We start from the raw sequence: 20,233 nt of genomic DNA, 5'->3' as shown, positions 1-20,233 counted from the left end.
ATGGTGTCCTGGCAATGATTACATAGTATGTTCACTTCTGTCCTAGCCAACCATGTGTGTGTCTATATCTGGTAACAGGAGGAGAGAACGGAGGAAAAGACACCCTCACCCCAAAACAGCACTCCGAGCGCAGGACCAGCTGGTGTTGCCAAGGCGACGACAGCACCGGGAGGTTTCGCAAAGGAAAATGGGGTTAAGGAGCCCACGCCTACTTCCTTTGGAGGAGATGGATTGAGAGATCCTCATAGTATTGACAGGCGCATTGCTGAGAAAAGTAGGTGCAAACACACATTAATAGTGTTATTTTTCAGAAAAAAAGAAGATAAATTGCTTTGCATATTCATTTGTCTTTTTCTATTTTACGTGTTAAATGTCTGAAAAGAGGGGCAATCAACGTTGTTGACTCAGCACTACTTATTGGCTAATGATAAACGTAAGAGGGTGACCATTTTGATGAAAAATGAAATTGATGGATCAAAAATAAACAAAATTACATCAAAGAATTATGTTTTCATTGATTAAATTCATCCATGTCAAGACACGAAACCAAATGTTTCATGCTAATCATCAACAATGATTTAGGTTTTAAAATGTTGAATCAAATTATGGAAGACCGTTTCATGCAATCTCTGTATGTTTCTGCAAATATTATAATTTTCAAGTTTATTTGTATAGCCCTGAATCACCACAATCAACAAAGGGGTTCACAGGTGAAATTCATACAGAACATCACAAACACACAATGGCATTCCTTGAACAAAGTGAAGAAGAAGAAGAACCAGAAGAAGTAAAAACTCAAAAACCCCATCTGGAGAAAATGGGAAACCTTCAGGAGGGACCGCCGCTGGGAGGAGCCCCTTTCCAGGCTCAACAAGTTGCACTAGATGCCGAATGCTAAAAATAACATGTTGTGCCATATTAAGCACTAAGTCTCCAGTGCAAAGATGCCTTGATAGGGTAAGATCCTCCTCACAGTCCGGCCTAGTGGCTCCATACTAACAAAACCTGCATCAGTCCATCGGCACAGGTCCACATAACAGCATTGAATTGGTCTCTCACCATCTAGCCCCCTCTCTAAACCAGGAGAAGGGGCCGGAAGGAGAAGGAAGCTGCAGTCAGACAGACCCGCTAACTAAATGCTTGAGTGTAGAAATGTGTTTGCAGTCAGGATTTAAAGATCTCTCCTGAGGTGGCTGTGCGAACTTCCGTTGCTAAGGCATTCCAGAGGACTGGATCCAGCAGACTTCTTTTCAGCCCGTGGGGTCATTGACAAACCAGCGTTTTGTGACCGAAGTTGTCGGGACGGAACATAGGGAGATACTAAGTCGACGGGATAGGAAGGAGCCAAGGCGTGTAAAATTTTCCAAGTTTTAAAATCATATCTCAGTTGTACTGAAAGCAAATGTGGCTAGTATCAGGATGGAACTTTCTCTTAATTGTCAAGAGTCTCTCTGCTCTATTTTGTACTGAGCAACATTTTAGGAAATGACAATGGCACATCACTTGTTATCTATCTTTGAAGCAGGCCCACAGGCTACTGATATGACACTTTACCTGGTGCCCGTCAGCTCCACGTGGGTGACCCCTGCCTTAAAATGTCAGAAAAATGTTTATTTTGGCAAAGATTTGTTATTCAGGACCAGTCAATGGCAGCGGCGGTGAATGATCCAACGTAATCATTGCCAGCCCAGTAATAATAAACTTTATGATCTGGAATAACTTTCAGTTCACATCTGCACATTTTTTTCAAGTGAATACCTCTCATTTTTTGACCGCATGTTTCCAAACAATAAACATAGAAGTGAACATAAATTGCATTCAATCTCAACACAAAAGTAAGACCTGTACTTCTGAGAATGTTGTAACTGATTGTTACAACTTGGGCTTCCTCCCTCTCGCAGATTGAATGTCAGCACAAGAGTTTTGGTGGGGTACGACGAGCACTCGCCGGCTGACCAACCAACCTCCATGGTCACTTCCCTTTGGCCCTGCCCTCCATCTCGCCTCCCGCAGCACCAAACCGAACGTCCGTCCGCCTCTTAGTGTTTCTCTGAGCTCCGCTGCCTGCCAACCTTGACCTTCCATGCCAGTGGGTCGACCTTTGGCTCTCCGCACCATAGAGAAGAACACTTGTTGTTTGTCTGTGAAACTTCTGTCTCATAGTACTCCTCATGAGCACTGGCGTAGAGGACGTAAATGCAAATCTAAACCCGCCCCTCACTCTACATCCAACTATTCATCGAAATGCTTTGAGTTGGACAATTTTTTTCACAATCATTTCACCTACTTCAGTAATTTATCAATCCACTCACTAATCCTCTAACGAGTAGCTAAACATAATCTGTTCACCTCCATTCGTAACCCATCGCCATGCCTTCCTAACCTACTGAAGCGTACTTATGAAGTCTGCTTGATAGCAAATAATTCCCAGTCTGCTTTAAATGGATCCTCTTAGCCAACGGTGAATGATTTGTAAATCTTTGGTAACTACAGCGCTGCACTGTGTCACTGTAGCTAACTACGTAGAGCTTATTAGCATTGTCTCAATTGAATCCCTTATATCTGCAGTTACACATTTGTTATCAATTTCATGGTAGTATGAAACAAGGAAAAGACAGTGGATGATTGAACAGCTTATAGGGAAAAATGCAATCAATTAAATGTGGTCATGGAGGTAAAGGCAAAAAGCAATAGAAGTCATTTTGCGATTGCCTTTTCTCATGCTTTTCGGTATAACAGCTATATTGGTCCAGGTAGAGATTGTCCTCAAATGCGTGACTTCTTGAAAAGTTCAGCTTTGAGCATCTGCATTTAATGGCTGTGTCTCCCTAATTTGTCTGCATTTGATTTTTCTGAGGTAAACTGCTTGCTGCTGCACCTTTAAAAAGTGCATTGCATATAAATTGTGGCACGAAAACATTAATCTTCAGTAGGCTGTATGTGATAATCGTCGTTGATAGATCAGCCTTAAAGTGGGCTGCTTTGTCTGTGTTTAGTAAATGTATCGACACTACTAAAGCATACTCTTGCATTCTACTTATAAAGGTGTTTGCAACACTTGGACACTGAACACATGGTTTTAGCACAAGACTTGAGCAGCATGTTTAGGTTACTTCACATTCGTACATTTTTGTGGGAAAACGTCCCCACATAATCTGGCAGGATAGATGGAGCTACTAAGGTCGAAGCTTAATTCTTATCTGCATGAATGATGTTTTCATTCTTAATCGCTTGAGGCCGTACCTTAAGGAGCTGCGATTGTTGCCGAACCTAGCGAATGTTAAATTTGCCAACTATGTAGTTTGCTGTCTCGGTCACATTGCGACAAAATTGCAACGTGACATTGGTGTATGCTTTTTAAGTCTGTTTATTAGCTTGATTATATTAATGAATGAATGGGAATCAAAAAAAAGAAAGTCACTGCCTGGGAAAATTAATGACATATAACAAAAAAAAAACAAGGTTCAGTTCATAACTTGTTTTTGCTTCAAGTACCCCTATTCTTGAACACATTTGGAACTATATCCCGAGCGTGCACTGCTACATTCTGACCGTGTGGAAACTCAATGCGTTGTCGTGCAGAAATTCATTGGGCACCAAAAACGGAGCACTAGATGGTCTAACTGAGGACAACTCGGCCAGTGCCTCATGATGGCGGCACCAGGGGCCAATCACGTGTCTTATAGGAGGGCCCATCTCCCCCATTAAACTCACAGACGTAGGTTAGGTTAACACGAAGATGGAGGAGGAGAAAGCAGCGCTGCACTGGAGCGTGGTAAATCTCTTACCAAGATTTCTTTTGTAATAAATTGAAATTTCAAGTGTAAACTCTGATTGTAAGACTTTGGGGCGCTGCCAATACAACCGCGGCTCTCTATAAGACTACAGCCAAAGGGATGGGAAGGGATAACAGTACGGTTACTGTATGAAGTTTAATAATTTAAGTAAATAAAGTAATATGTGTACTGCAGTAATATTTGTCTTAAATATGTAAATAATAAATACTTTCACATTTCAAAAAAATTCAGGTACCCACATACACATGCATGAAAATTCCACCGGGGGCATGATGCTACTTTGCGGTCTTTCACATATCGTGGGGGGGTCCGTTCCCCATTAACCGCAAAAAACGAGGGATTACTGTACTTATAGTCTCATATGTACCTGTGGCTAGGAAACAAAACATGGAGAGCATCTGTTGGCAGGTACAGTCAGTAAATGAGTCAAACAACCTCTGCCAATCGCCTCTCAAAGTATTCACACTCTTCATTGTTATTGCTACAGTATGCTGCATGCGGAACTTCAAAACCCGATACAGCATTGCAATTTCTCCATTTGCACCGCTTCAGTAAATTGACGGTTGTCAACCGATTGTAAGAATATTCATTATCTTATCCGCTTTTCCTCACGAGGGTTGCGGGCTTGCAGGAGCCTATCCCACAAGTTGCCAGGCAGTAGGCAAGGTACAACTTGAATTGGTTTCCAGCCAAACACAATTTTTCTTCACAATGGTTCGTTTGCGTTAGGCTACGTTGATCGGCGTACATTGGGTCTCGAAGTGATGAAACAGTGATGAAACCTGCGTCATTCTGATCTCCATCAATGACATATGCATGCAAAGACATACCCATAATGCACAGCAAGTCAGGTTGTTGCAGTTAAAACATCGGTGAGCTATGTTGATTTGATATTCCTACTGTATCATGTTCATCATAGGCTTAGCGCGCCCAGCTATCGAGTCATTTTCATTCCACATCCCGTATTTCATTCGGCGTCGATTAGAGCAATACAGTGATCCCAAAGGGAGACACTTACAATTATATACCCATACAGACACACAGGCAGAAAAAGGTAGCTTTTAGCAGAATGCCAGAAATGTAAAAAAAAAAAACATTGCAATCAAATGAATTAAAGTGTGGATTTTTTTTTGTTACTTTGACATCATGTGAACCACTCTGAAAAGATACTGATACCAAGGATTGTTTTTTTTGTTTTGTTTTTTTTTTTTTGCTTTTCCAGGGATTTGTAGTGTAAATACAAAGAAGTTGCTGGGGTTTTCCTTTCTAGATGTTTTTAAAACAATTTGTTCAGTATGTTATGCTTTGCTTCGTTGATGTTTGGGTAAGGACATAACAGATTATAATCAAACATTCTAATTATTAATATTGCAAGAAAAAAAACTATTTATAAAAAAACACAAGCGCTGTCAATGCAGCTACATTTCAGCATTGATGATCTGCTTGTACTGTTGTTAGGGCTCATTAAGTAATGATGGATAGTGTGTTTTTGTTCTCCTAAGGGTTATTGAAGGATATTCAGCGAATCAACCCAAACTGCAATGGAGCATTATTTTTGCTTAACTTAAAGAGTTGTCTCCATTAACAACATTTTCGCTTTTTACACTGTGACGCACCAATTTACGGAGAGAATGTTTTGTGTGATAGAGGTTCTGCCCAACATCGACTTGGACTAGAGCCTTTAGTTCACAGATTTCCACTTTAGTGGCCCACACTTAACTCTTTCAGTGCCATGGGCGAGAATAAACGTCTTTTAAAATAGTAATAGAAAAAAATAATACGTTTGTCATCAAACACATTTTTTATGGAGGGTAGCCGACACCCTTGACTAGTGCTTATCTAATAAAAGCCAATTGAGCATTAGAGTGATAACTGTGACCATTAGAGGGCAGTGTTGCCATACATACATTACACACAGTACATACTTGTAATTCTAAGTAAGGAATGGAAATAGGTCATATGATATCACCCATGTTTACATCGACACAACACATAACATTCTGCCGGCCTTGAAAGATGAGTGAAAATGCTAAATATAGTGGCACTCTCGAAGTTGCCTTTTCCGATAACGCTTGGCACTGAAAGAGTTAAACAATAAAGGTTTTGTAGCAGGAGATGTCAGATGTGTGAAGTGTTGCCACCTCAACCATCTTGTAGAGTGCTGCTTAGCCTCTGGAACACTGAGAGTCTGGCTCAGAAACCTTAAGGCGATCTCAGAAAGCTGAGCTGTGTCTCACGCTATTCATGTTTTTGTCTGGCACATAAATACTATCCAAATCATATTATGTACAGCTCCCCTTGAAACGCCAAAAGTTTTGTGCACTTTGAACTTTGATTGGAACCTGTTTTACATTACAGCACTATAAGTAAAGTCAAGCGTGTACATTTGTGTACTTTTGGGAAGCAATCAGTCTTGGTAATTAAATTTATGGTAATTAAAATAACAGGAAAATCTAGAAAATGACAGCACTGTATACTCATACTTGATATTGTGCTGTACGCTCAAAATCATATCCATGAGGTAACTATTGGTGAAATATGTGAATCATGTGTGAAACAAAATTGATAACAACACCTTGATAGGAATAGTAAGTTTTCATGTGTATAACAACGCGAACATGTAATAATTTGAATGTCTTGGATTTGAGTTACGTGTATGTGACCATGAGTTGCATCTATGATATGCCTCCATTCTAGTCAGTTTGGTGGATTCTGGTGAAACGTTGGTCATTGATGTTGTGCTACTGGCTATACTTGTAACAACTTTTAAAAAGTAGCGCGTATGGTTTGCCCTCACCTAACCTCTGCATAATTATGTTTTGTTTCTACACTTCAATATGTCGTATGCCTAGTCATTTTATTCTGATGGTGATTCTAAGGGCCCACCTCTGAAATTATTTTTTGTTTTTTTCTTAGACAAATGCTTGGCCCTTGGCAAAGAAATGCAAGATAGAAGTTTTTTTTAATTCAATTCAATTAAGATGTTTTTTAGTAAATTCAAAATACACCGGACTGCAACGGACTGACGGACCGATGATGACAATTTTGTATGGCTTGGAAAAAATGACAGAGAGACAGTGACAGAAAGGGGGCGGGGCTCTGACGAATGTCGGACCAGCAAATAAATGTTGTCGACCATTGATTAATAACCCTATCATAGCTATAACCAACTTTGAGGTCTCCGATTAAATGGCGACAGTCTGTGGTGATTTGTTAAGTTACACTTTACTCTTTTTAGGGTCAAAAAGTCTCACTACTGTGCTGGTAGAAAAGTTTTTGACAAAAGGGAGCCTCACAGCTCTGCAGTTTAGGTGTAAAAGTCAAGCAAACTTGACATGCATGAGTCAGTCGCAAAGAACCACAGTCGCAATGTTAGCACTTCAAATTGAAGGAGTGATATTATAATGATATAATATTAGAGTGATATTATAAACATGACAATATTGGTTTCACATTAGGATTGTACTTGCGGAATCAAAAATAACCTGTGGAGGATCCAGGCCATGATGTAGCACTGCAAATTACACTAAATAATAATGATTAGAGCCTACTCATAGGTGTTCTTTCCGATTATATTACTGGAAATTAACCTTTCCCACTAGGATTTCACTACCCCCTGTATATAGATAGCACCGCCTTTTATCACTCCTGATGTAATTCAAAAACACACGAAAAATCTCTCTTCACAGGGCTTTGTGGATGGTGACAGATGAATATTTATGTTCATTAACCTGTTATAACTTTAATGGTATTATCATTTTATTAAATGTGCGACAAAGGAAAACAAACTTTTGCTTTGTGTAGTCAAAATTCAAGGACTCGTATATCAAGAATGTTTTAAAACGTATTAAAGAATCCATGTATGAGGGCTTTTCCTGTTCTGCTTTGGAAGACAGATCAAAAATCGGATTGGAAAACCCGTCGAAAGGCCAAGCAAGTGATTAGAAACGGGCACGATTCCAAACATTTCCAAACTGGAATCAGCCAAAGTAAAAGGTCTACTTTTGGGAGTATTTGGTACAATTGTCAGACACGTACTGGCGAGCCCTTTCTTTCAATTACAACAGGAGTCCCCAACCTTTACATCACCGCGGACCTGTCAATGCTTGAGATTTTTCGAATATATGAATATGAAGTGCGCATAAAATATGAGTTCACCATAACGACAAATGAGAGCCCTCAGCTTGCCTGAGTCTCGAAAATACTTATGAGGCTGCTGCCTCAAATGTACAAAAATGTATACAAATTACATTAATTAAATCAATTATATAACTGAATTACAAATGCGATTCATTTTAATACAGAATGTTAATTAGACGCAAATGAGTACTGTAGTTATCAATGCAAAATCTTTGCATATGAAATATCTGGCGCAAATGAAAAAGCTAACCAGCTAGAACACATACAAGGCAGCACTACAAACCATGCCGATAGGGAATAATATAAAAAACTAAATGTGGGCATATTATCATAAATGACAACATTGTTGCAAAGAAATCACAGCTAACAGACACTCGTGGGCTGGCTGACTGCTCTCAACAGAATACACACCGTCCTTCCTCACTACAAAATGTAAAATCAACTGTGAACAGACGCGGTGCCAGAAAACAAAGATGAAGCCGGACAAAGCACAAGTGAGTGAACTGTTAAAGGACAAACTGAATCAGTTCGAAAACATCGTTAATTCGGATGCGGCCCATGCGGCCTGGTACCAGTTCATCCACGGACCGGTGGTTGGGGACATCTGAATTACAACACTCCCGTTCACCAAAATGGATTAGGTGTAAGCAATCATATGTAGTCCGTTGGCATGTCAATTAAATTATTGCTCCTTATTAAACCGTCCCTTAACAAATATGCTGATGTAGACATACCTATCAACAAGGGAAAATATTGACTGGTACTTTAAAAACTCAAAAATACTAATGTGTACTATTAAAATGGTTTGTTCCATTTTAGTCAATCCAAAATGCAACTTCACTCGGAACACACTTTGAAATGTATCTGCGAAGTTAAAAATGAAAGCCAAGAGTTGGTGGATTATGCCTTGTCAGCATTTCAGCACTGAAATGTAGATGTTGAATCCTAATCCCAGAAAAAAAAAATAGTACATTCGTAAATGGGAAAAATAAAACTTGGTCATTAAGGGTATACCATTTTGTATACAGTACATAGTTTTGCTGTGCAGTTTTGAACTGTACATCCACATTTATAAAACGAGAGATTGTATTTGAATGGGCCTGCTGTAGTGTGTGCACTTGTGTAGGGAACAATGCCACAGAGAAGAACATGTGAAAAACATGAAAGTAACTGCTGGTTGTTCAATTAATCCATCTTTTAGCTAGATCATCTTCCCCTCCAGTTCCGATTATTTGGTATAAAAGAGATGTTCTTTGTGATTGTCAGTGATGTGAATATTCATCATTAAATAAAAAAGATGAAAAAAAAAAGAGTGAAGAATGAGGTTGTCATTTCTTTGCCACCTTTTATTATGAACATGATGTACTGTACTTCAAAAGACAGCATTGATTTCAGAGCTGCAACTTGAATGATGTATGTGGGCACAATTTCTCAATAGGACCACAGAGGGCCTGCACTAATTGACCATCTGACGATTTTGCTATTTTAACCCCTGGGTGCCAGGAGATTTTTCACTAGCCTGGCCTTATCATCACCCAACTTGGGCTGACTTTGAAAGGGTTATAACATTGTCTTATATATATAAATATTTCAACCACTCAAAATGTTCAGTTGCATCAGCCCTATCTGAATATGAAATATGAAATTGAAATAGGAACAGTTGTGCCATAATTAGAGTATTATGATTTTTGAAGACGTTTGCATTATGAGAGTCCGGGCTAAGCCAATCATCCAAGTCAATGAAAGTTTTGCAAACGTCTTATGTTGGAGGCTAGTGCCACCCAGTGGTTTTGGGGTGTCAACACAAAAACTTGTTTTGCACACCGTTGACGTTGAAAGGATTGATGCTAAAAAAATCGAGGGAAATGCATGATAAAACATTGGGTTTTATATATGTCCAAAACTGACAATATTTCCAAATTTGAATGGCAGTAAACGAGCCCGACATGGGCTAACTTTGACACCTTTCGGTTGTACCTCATGAGCTCCTGTTTGCAAGCATTGAGAAGGGACGGTAGGACAGCATATTGAAAGTGGCCATGTTTTGACAATCGATTAAATATTTTAGCCTCCTAGTGTTTTGATTTTTTGTTTTTTTGCATGCTTTTCCATCCAAAAGCCCGAGTTAGGTCAAAATGTCCACCAGGGCTTTAACAAGGATTTGTTTATTTATTTATTTCATTGAACCAATGTAAAGTAGAGAATCTTGATAGATTTATCAAATAATAGAACAATCTCTCCTCAATAGTAAAAAAACAAAAACAAACCAAAAAAAATAAATAAAACACTGTGCAAAGGACACTATGGTATTGCATGAAAATACACCCAGAGTTTTCATTTAAAATACCACAATGAAATAATACCTATAAATATGACTCTCAAGGTAGGTGTATAATTTTTTTCTTCAACATTTTGTCAACATCTCTCCAAAAGGAGGGCACAATATAACAATGCCAAAACACGCGTGATTATTATTCTGGCTCTTTAAAATAATTCTTCAGACTCGACAAACATTCAAGATTTTGTTTCTGGGCAAAATATAACGCAAAACTACAATTAGAAAATATGCGATGTACATTGGTAATAGGACTCAAGGGGCAACCGTTATCCCAAGTGAGGCAGATACTAAATTAGTCATATTGTTCCATTTGTTTTCAATGATTTCCCCATTTTGAGTTTTCTATTGGTAAACATTCAAATTTAGATGTGCCTTCATTAATTCTAATCGCTCGCTTCTTTTGCATGAATAGATTGAACAAAGTGGACCAACTATGGCTCTAAATTTTTTATATTCCATTTTTTTTTTTTTTAATTTGTGTCCAAAAAAATCCCTCGTTCTCCCTTCCATTTTCATTAACTAGTTGCTGTAATATATTCCCTCATTTTTCTTCTGGTTTATAGAACTGAAAGCACCACCATGATCATTTGCAGTTCAAATTTTTGTTGTGCTATTTTGCAGTTTTTAAGAAATACAAGAATCACTGAGAAAGAAAAGATCCGGATGACCAGGTAGCTACACGAGAAAGTTGAAGGTCACGACAGCTATTACACTTTACAATCACTCCATACACAATACGGTAAATCAATTGACACATTTTGAATTTGTGGGAAGCAGCAAACAAGAGACAAGATGTACACTTTTGCTCCCATGACCAAAAACATTAAATATTATTCATAATATATAATATTATTCATTGTTTTATCGAAAGTCTTCAGCCGAGAACATGCCCTTGGCCCGCCGCAGGATGGAGTCCTTGGAAGCGTCATAAGGATGTTCCTTGGACGGGATCTCCAGCACAGCTGGGATGGACTGCATGTGGGCATCAATGGCGTGACGAATCATTTCGGCGATGAACTGGTTGATGAGGATGATGCCGATGTCATTGCGAGACAGGAAACTCCTGGCACCCAGAAAAAAACAAAAACAGACTGTCATCGTGCTTGCCTTTAAAAGAAAAAAAAAAAAAAAACACTACAAAGTCAGATTACAAGAAGTGGGTAGTCATAGAAGAAAGATGCACTATGAAACCAGACGTCTGAAAAAAGCTTTGCAGAATTCCCCGAGTCACACCCAAAAAGTTGACATTTTCCCTGAAGCTTCTTCCTGTTTTTGAACGGGAAATGTGCACCCATTAAAAGGGGGTTAGCCAATAGCAAAGCTCACGTTAGAGTGCCAAGCAAGCCCATCACAAACAACAGTGGGTGAGAGCAACCAGTCACGTATGAACTTCATGCGCGTTAATCCACTCAAACTGCTATTTATATACAGTAGAAGGCGGAAGCGGGAAAAACAAGTCATTACCCATTATTTGGAGTTATTTTGTTTAGAAAAAAAATGTGTCAGCAGAAGTAAGGAGTACACCAAGTGAAACAAAGACGACAACGACCTTTTGGAAGCCTTGATCAAGATTAGAGGTCAAAGTAGTCATGCTTAAGAAGCTTTGCTTGCTCTCAAACTAAGAACAAATATAGAGTAAAATCTTTTTTTTTTACTTTTCCAACAAGAGCTGTGTATTAAATTGTTGACATTTCTACTTGAAAAGGCTACATTACATTAACGACTGAATCAAAAAATAAAACAACTGCCCTTCCACATTCTGATTTAATTAAAAAGAAGTCTTTGTTTTAATGTAGACTAGGGCTGCACAATTAGGTCCAAAATAATAATCACAATTATTTTGGTTAACATTGAAATCACAATTATTTAACATGATTATACATCATGTTTGGTCAAACACGTCCATTTATTGCCTTTTTTTTTAACAATCAGTATGTAAACAAGGCTTCAAGGCTTGATACTTACAAAAAATAATAATAAACTAAAATAAATTTAAAAAAAAGACGTTGACCGGTCCGTGGTGATAAAAAGGTTGGGGAGCGCTAGTCTAAGGGATATACAGTCCAAAAGGTATTTCTTGGTGGAAATGGAATTGGGATTTTTAACCAATTTTCCAAGTATCCTAGACTTATAAACAAGTAATGTATGCCATGAACACTTTTTTCGAGAAAAAAAGAACCGGTAGTGAAAGGATTAAAACAAGAAATTTTCTGTTGCTGTAACCGTTTTGGATAATCAAAAGTGTGTATCGTAATCGATCAGAGTGGGCGTGACAATTCGGCATTTCATTCGGCTCTCACAATTCTTTGGTTTAAGAAATGAATTGCATGTAGACGCTCTAACAAAAAGCACATCGGCTCACGTTCAAACAGATATGACTAATCTAAGCGTGTAAATGCACTGCTTTCGCGGTTCAATAAAAGCTGTATTTTTGACTGGAAATGTCACGTGCAGTTCCGCATGACAGCATTTCGGAGGACGCGTTCGGCCACTTTTGAATGAGGCCTTAAATTTGCTCTATTCGGCTTCTTTTTCCTGCTAACCAGGCGTTACCCGATTAAAAAGAGGAAATGTATACGACTAACCCTACTGCTAAAGCGGTGCTTACTTGAAGGTCTCCTCGATCTCGGTGATGCTAGTGTCCTTCTCCACCACCAAAAAATTGGGTTTGCGGTTCTTGTTGAGTTCGCCGATGCCACCGAGCAGAAAACCAGTGCAAGTGTCCTCGTCGCCGATGACTGCGATCAGCTTCCCGCGGCCGGCCATCGTAGATAGAGCAACCAAGCTTCCAAAACCAACTGCGAGCTACCGAGCGCCAGATCATGTGACAGTCAGCTGACCAGCACTTTGGTCACCTTCGACCTGGGCGTACGCGGGCACCCTCTGGCGGCTCGGAAGTCGACAGACAGCCGACCGCAATAAGGGAGCTTTCAAGTCTTCATTCGCCAACCAGCTTTAACTTTCTCCCGTTCATTCATAACTTTATTGACTACTTAATATCAATCTTCCTCCTGAAAGTTCCGTGTTTTTTTTTTATTATACCCCCCCTCCCCCCCATGGTGGAAGACGGATTAGCACGCCAATGGAGTAAGATCACTGTAATAAAATGATAAAAAAATATATATATATAATTTTAAAAAATGTTGGTGTCACCGTCATCATAGAAAATAGAGCAAGTCTCCGGCGTTGGCGGCTATTCCGCTAACAAGAAAGTTGACGTCTCGCGATGCACATGCTCGACTTGAGGTGCGTTCATAATTATTTGGAATTTTCCAATTCAGGAAGAATGTACCATTTGTGTATTCATTATTATCTATTACGCAAATATTTGTGAATTAAGTACATTGTTGATCTGTTCTTACCCAATGCAAAATTTACCAGGTAACAATCGAATAAAGTATGTATCTACATTTATTAAAAAAAAAAAAAAGATGGACTCCCACAGAGATAGTACGACTGTTTGCCATTGGCCAGGATGCTTTTTGTGTGCGTGTGCGTGCGTGTGTGTGTGTGTGTGTGTGTGTGTGTGGGGGGGGGGGGGTGTTAGGATGCTGAATTTCGAGTCCAGAAGAAAGATGAAAAAGAAGAAAGAGCATATGACGTCACTACATCTCTTTAGTTAACTGAAAACCGTATGCCAAACGTCAAGTAATGTGAGCACTTAAAGTCAGGTACGATGAATTATTAAAGATGCAATTATTTTTTGTTATGTAATTTGAATAATGTAATGAAAAATTGGGTGCATGAGTATGTGACCTATGCGGAAAGGGTCAAACTAGTGCTAATAATATTTTTGCAATAACTATACATTTTCATGCTGCAACAATTCTCCATTTTTACTACCCACCTAAAGAGGACTAACTTGAGCATACAGTAAGGCCGTTCTGTGAATGGAAAAAAAGCTACCATAACATGGGCATCATCAGAGACTGTGCCGAGGACACGGCATCCAACTGGCTGCAGCTCTTGCGCAATACAGAAGACAAACACAAGCTGGTCATCGCTTCTGTGGCCTTCTACCAGACCTCAGAAAAAGTAAGACATGCTTTAGATGTCACTAAATGACATTTGATTACATATCACTGTTTGATGTCTACGGTAAAAAAAGAAAATGTGAGCGTAAAACTGAAAAATATTGACGTACTCCTTTGCAACGTCACTTAATCTTTCCTCTTTTTTTTAATTTACAGTATGTTAAATACATGCCTTGTTAAATACACCCTTTACAAATGTGTCTTTTTAAAAAGGTTGGTTTCTTGATTGATGGATCATCCGTCCATCCATTTTCTTTAGCTACATATCCTGTCTTAATACAGTAGGCATGGGACATGGTTGCCAACCAACCGCAGTGGGTTAGGCTCATCTTCACTTTTTTCATTGTATATTTAACACATGCTACTCTATTAGAAAAATACAGCTGGGAGATATCCTGCATTATAGGGGGAAAATACAGTAAAAACAGACAAACTATTGAACTTTTAACTGAATTTTATTGAACTTTATCTCCCTTGCAGGTGTGCCGTTTTTTTTTTTGGCTCGCCTGGAATGGGAATATACAAGAATGGAGGATGAGGACTGGTGCGGAGGAGCGGACAAATTTGACCTCAACATTGAGTCGGACTTGACCCTCAAGACCAGTAAACACCAGGAGCAGAAGGAAGTTATTCTCAAGGTTGAAATGACTCCATGGAAGATCCAAACAGAGTTCCATTGATGAACCTCAATCGTGAAGTAATTGTCGTTTTTGTCATTCAGGCAGGCACTGTGGCCAAGGGACTCACGGATAAAACATGGAAATGCAGAGTCAAGACAAAGCATTACTGGAATGAGTCAAAAGTCAGTTGACACAGATTTCTTAGCCAAAGTGAAAAGTTTATTATTAGTCCTAACTGAACGTTGGTTTAAAAAATGTGCTATTTCATCAACCTTGAATAATTACTGAACAGCTTATCTTTGAAAAATCCCTTTTTTTTTTTTTTTAAACATATCATCACCATAGATAATTCTTAGCTCTCCAAGTATTGCCATACTCTGCCAAGTATTGTTCTTGTAATACCAGGCCGGGATTGTCATGACCTGTGGGGTTGGCTGTGTTTGTGTTGTTCTGCCTCCCTCTTTTGGCATTCTTTGGTAATGTATTTTCTGTTCACATTAAACTGCCCGTGACAGCACGCAGGGCTTGTTTGATAACATCATCAAATTGCGCATTCAGTCTTTCTCCGTGATTCCAGCCACTTAACAGAAACGGCATTCTCGAAGTTTCCAATCACTGTGTTTCAAAAGGCATCGCTTGTGAGTTATGTTTTGGTTTTCTACATGTGATGTGCATGTTTGACTGGTACATTTTATGTTTTATTTTTACTTTGTTATTGTACATGTTAAACGCAGAGGATAGTGAGAAACGCAATTTCGATTCCTTTGTATGTTAAGCACATGTGAAGAAATTGACAATAAACTTGACTTTGACTTCATTCGTTTGTGTTTCAGTCTTACAGATAAATAAATGTAACATAAAAGGATCGAAGACAACAGTAAACAACTGAAAAGGACTGCAGCTTTTGAAGATTTCAAGAGACTTATTGTCATATGTATAGTTGTACCATACAATGAAATTCTTATTCTGTTCTCTTCCCCGGGCAGCAGACTGCATTCCATAATTGAACAATAAATAATTGGCAATAAACAACAGAGACAATGGTGCTAATAATGTAGTGCAAACTTTCATGTTTATGCGTGCAGTAAGAGGCAGATTAGTTTGTGAGGATTTTGTTGAGATTCCGGATGGCTTGTGGGTAGAAGCTGTTTGCCGGTCTGGCAGTCCTGGCCCTCAGGCTCCTGTTGCATCTGCCTAATGACAGCATTTTAAACAGGTCGTTTTGTAGGTGTGTCATGTCCTTGATGATGTTCCATGTTCTCCGCAGAACCCTGGTGTGGTAAATGTCCTGCAGTGAGGATAAGGCTGCTCCACAGATGCGCTGCGAGGTCTTGATCACAAGCTGAAGAGCCTTCCTGTCTTGTGCCGTGCAATTGCTGTCCCAGACTGTGATGGAGATGGAGAGGACACTTTGGATTGTTTATCTGAAGAAAATGTTGTCTTTATGTCTGATGAACTCAAAGTAACGGGCGATGTCCCTCTTGTGTACATATCGTCCATATTCAACCTGCCATTTCATCTCCGTTGTAGTAGATCAGCAAGTAAACATTTTGCAAGTAAAAAACGGTCCTAAATGCCCACAAAAACCTAATTTGAACATTAATAAAATGCGCATACATTATCCTTAATATTGAAGCCTTATGAGCCATTGACAGGTGTCAATTTGGTGTCAATTTCGGCCATTTTTCTCTCGCGTGGTGCGACTGACTCGCATATCGACTGACTTTGCCTGGTAGCTTGGCTTGACGTCATCTCAATTTGCATATTCAACTCATCCCAAAGGCTCAGATCCATCCATGCAAAGGATCAGACTCACGAATCCAAAGGAGAGATCCACGCAAATATGTGAAATTGTGTCTTGCGAGTCGTACTCATACGAATGGTGAAACACGCATACGTCTTTTTGAGAGCGATCTTACTCCAATACCCGGCTCCAGCCTTTCAGTGTTCAGTCTGCATGTTCTTCACATACTCACATGGGTTTTTTCCTGGTACCACATAGTTTGCCAGTTTCCATTGGTTTCGTCCCTTTTTTTGTGTCCAAGTCCTTTGGTTTTAAGTTTTAGTCATGGTGAGAGGAAGCTCCTTGATGCACTGGACTGCTGAAGCCAAATGGTGAGCAAAAGAATTCATTACTCGAAGCTTCACGTGCATTTAATGGCATCTAGAGAAAAAAAAGTATAATTGGAGGCACGTGTATTTCTATTAGTGACGAACAAATGAAGCTTCATGAAGCACTTGTGATATTTTTTATTCCTCCAGGTGGTACTGAGATGTAATGGAATTTATTGATCCTGTTCACCAGCCTTTATCTTTAATGTAAGTTTCCCCATCACTAATTTCTATTTTAGTGACTTTTGTGGCTCTAGGGACTACAAAATAAGTCTAGGAAGTTCTCAATAAAAATTTGTATACTAGACTTCCAAACTAGCTTGTGTGTATTATCCCAAGTATGTCATATGGCTGGTTTTGCTCTGTTTTGTTGTTACAAAAGGATTGCACGCAGAAAAATGTGAAGGCGCTGGAACTCAGAAGGGAGTGTTGAATACCCTAGTGTAACTTGGTCAGTGAGTATTTTATTATTTTATTTGAAATAATGAATCTGAAATACAGTTAATGTTAGATTTATCATACTTCCGAGTGCTCCAATCAAAATGCTCTGACACAGTCCTCGTAAGAGATGCCAGGGGAGGCAATACGAGGCTAAAGCAGCAGTCAAAGACCATAAAGGCATAGCAAGTTTGAAGGAATTGAAATACGGTCGTATTTCCCAGTTTGTGTTAATACATAAAAGAATATCAGACAAGGGCTCGGTTCATCTATACTGTCACAGTGTCGAATAGGACCCCAGAGCTTGTTGAGGCAGGTTGGAGTTGAGACCAGTTGTGAAATAAATACAAGGTACCTTCAGAGAGCAATAGTACAGAAGCGGCAGGTTTGGGATCCAGCAGGTGTCTCTTGGCAGCTTCCCAAGAGAGTGCGCAACGATCTTATGACATGCACACTTTGTGACATAAGCCCCCCACCCCCCTTCTCCCGCCATGGGCTGTACCCCGACCTTGGAAGGGTAGCAGGCAAGATGAGACAGCAGGCACGGGGACAGGCAGCCCAAGACACAACCAGCCGAAACACTACTGGACACCGGTTAGTTGGGAACAGGCAAGAATGGGAACAGGCAATCAGGAATCTGGTGGAACAGGTGGGTGATTGTCCACAGGGCGTGTGCTGCCGGAACTCGGATGGATGGTGCCCTTAAGACGTTCGCTGCGAAAACTCGGATAGAGGACAGCGGCCGAAATTGCGTCGCCGGACATGTGCCGCCTTGGTTGGGATGGAGAGCAGCTTCTGGACCACAACTGCAGGCATGGAGGGCGGCGGCTACCTGCGCCACAGTAGGAACAGATACCTGACGCCAACCTGGAGCAGAGACCGAGGCTTGACACTGACTAGGAGCAGAGAGGGAGCCCTGGAGCTGACTTGGAACAAAGACGAGAGACAGCCCGGGGAACAGGAGCTAGAGGTTGACGGAGAACAGGCCGACACTGAAAGGAAAAAGAATGGACGCAAGGTACACGAACCCAGGAATCTTGCTCGATTACCTTAATTTTCCTGTGAATTTGGCGGTAGCCTGACATAACGTCTGACATTCCAACTTGCATGTTGTCATTCGGACTCACAGGTGGCAAGCCACAGAGGAGATCCGTACATAGTTGTGAATTTGAAACCGACACAGTTTTGGTTTGTACACACAGAAAAACATTTGAAACATACAGATTATGGTTACAACAGAAACAAATCCTTAATCATACTTAATCACATCATTTATGTATTTGACTGTACATTTCTAACACCTATTAGTTAACTTTAATCTATTCCCGGCATCAAGGATGAGGATGAACTGTAAGCCGCTCGTTTAATGTGCCATTCTCAGCTGTCCACAGTCCTTGTATCATTCACTTATGCAATCATGTGCATGTGCACAGAGGAAAGGAGTGAAGCACCGTGTGTGTCTTAAATTTGAAGCCTGCCTGTAGAAGCTGCTATTGTTAGAGTATTTACAGTACTCGAGGAGCTGTTGAGTATTAGACCTGGCCTCCATTTGTCCCTTTCTTTTCTTGTGCTTTATCCCAGCGTCCTTTCAGACGAAGCATTGCATATTAAACACTCAGACGAACTTTTCTGCAGAGAAAAAATGCAAGGAGCATTTTGCATCATGGAAAAACAATATTAAGGTAAGACATATTGCAGATTTCTGATATATTTTTCTTAGATTTCTGGTATATTATGTACAATTATGCTGCTGTTAAAATGTTTGCATGTTTGTTTAAGAAGAACACATGTAATTGATTTTTAATCTTAAATTGCACGGTTATTGTATAATTAATTTATGCAATCATGTGTATTTTGCATAAATTGAAACAGTTCTTAAGATCTCAACCCCAAACCACATTCTTACAAATTTTAAGACCCACCTATTAGCTCAACTCATCTTTATTTCAAGAGCACTTTAAAACATCCACCTCTGCAATATGCTGTGTATCAAGCAAAAATTTGTTATACAATTACGATGACAGTTAAAACACTAGATTTGTTTTATGAATAGACAGAGAGATTTTATCTAACATTTTGCGGGATTCGAAGTTCCAAAGAATGGGATCTGCTACAGAAAAGACTTGATCCCTCCTGAGCCTCCTCTTAGCCTTCCAATAGTGTCAGATGACCTTAGGAAGCAGGCAGGTGCGAAGGGGTGAAGGAGTGCAGAAATGTAAGATGAGGTGAAACTATTTCAAGATTTGAAAACAAATTATCTTAAAAAAAAAAAAATCAAAATGAACAGCAAACCAGAGAATGGATCAGAATCAGAGCTTTTGTACTCCCTTCTACTTGCAGCATCCATTTCAACCTGTGGGCCTGGAAGGGGGCTCCTCCCACCTGTGGTCCCTTCTGGAGGTTTCTGATTTTCCCCTATTTGGGGTTTTTGAGTTTTTCTTTCCCCTTCTGGGAGCTTTGACAGGTGATGCTGTTGTGTACCTTACACTGAAAAGATGTCTCTGTATGACTTATTTTTTCGAAAGAAGTCTCTACATGACCTCTTTTCATCTGTGAAGCCCTTTTGAGACTTCGGTGATTTAGGGCTATACAAAAAAAATGCAAAATCACGATTCTATTATTTTTCAAAACATTTCTTGCACTGCTGTGATTGCCTCAAAATATTGTGCAACAACTAATCACAATTTTTGTGCAGCGTAGTCTCATTAGTTTGTTTATATAAATAATTTTGTTGCGCCACAAAAATAGCAATGC

General features: G+C 39.6%; 2 protein-coding genes and 2 long non-coding RNA genes across 6 annotated transcripts in view; 3 read left to right on the top strand and 1 right to left on the bottom strand.

The window, feature by feature from the left end:
* LOC148415134 (uncharacterized) overlaps nt 1–9,257 on the top strand; it is an 86,398-nt gene extending 77,141 nt beyond the window's left edge. The window contains exons 15-16 of the mRNA XM_088428661.1: nt 79–274; nt 1,902–9,257. Coding sequence (XP_088284787.1) covers nt 79–274; nt 1,902–1,906 — 201 coding nt within the window. The 3' untranslated portion in view covers nt 1,907–9,257. The remainder of the gene's footprint in view (nt 1–78; nt 275–1,901) is intronic.
* Nucleotides 9,258–9,262: 5 nt separating this feature from the next.
* LOC148415133 (V-type proton ATPase subunit F) lies at nt 9,263–13,103 on the bottom strand. The gene is made up of 2 exons (XM_088428663.1): nt 12,884–13,103; nt 9,263–11,338 (listed from the first exon to the last, which is right to left on the bottom strand). The coding sequence occupies exons 1-2, from the start codon at nt 13,039–13,041 to the stop codon at nt 11,137–11,139; spliced, it is 360 nt and encodes a 119-aa protein (XP_088284789.1). The 5' UTR covers nt 13,042–13,103; the 3' UTR covers nt 9,263–11,136.
* Nucleotides 13,104–16,748: 3,645 nt separating this feature from the next.
* On the top strand, nt 16,749–17,492 carry LOC148415132 (uncharacterized). The gene is made up of 3 exons (XR_015867380.1): nt 16,749–17,044; nt 17,192–17,248; nt 17,424–17,492. It is a non-coding gene; the product is annotated as an uncharacterized LOC148415132 (long non-coding RNA).
* Nucleotides 17,493–18,183: 691 nt separating this feature from the next.
* Nucleotides 18,184–20,233, top strand: part of LOC148415129 (uncharacterized) — a 61,880-nt gene continuing 59,830 nt past the window's right edge. For 2 of the 3 annotated variants that reach the window (XR_015867510.1, XR_015867511.1), the window contains exons 1-2: nt 18,184–18,497; nt 19,061–19,161. This is a non-coding gene — a long non-coding RNA (uncharacterized LOC148415129). Of the gene's footprint in view, nt 18,498–19,060; nt 19,162–19,819; nt 19,945–20,233 lie in introns of those variants that run through there. The other variant, XR_015867512.1, reaches the window with a different exon arrangement.

This window comes from Hippichthys cyanospilos, chromosome 12, assembly GCF_059441005.1.
Source record: "Hippichthys cyanospilos isolate Australia breed blue-spotted pipefish chromosome 12, RoL_Hcya_1.0, whole genome shotgun sequence".
Lineage (NCBI taxonomy): Eukaryota > Metazoa > Chordata > Actinopteri > Syngnathiformes > Syngnathidae > Hippichthys > Hippichthys cyanospilos.
The sequence above is the reverse complement of the archived record's forward strand: the minus strand, read 5'-3'. Positions and strand labels throughout refer to the sequence as shown.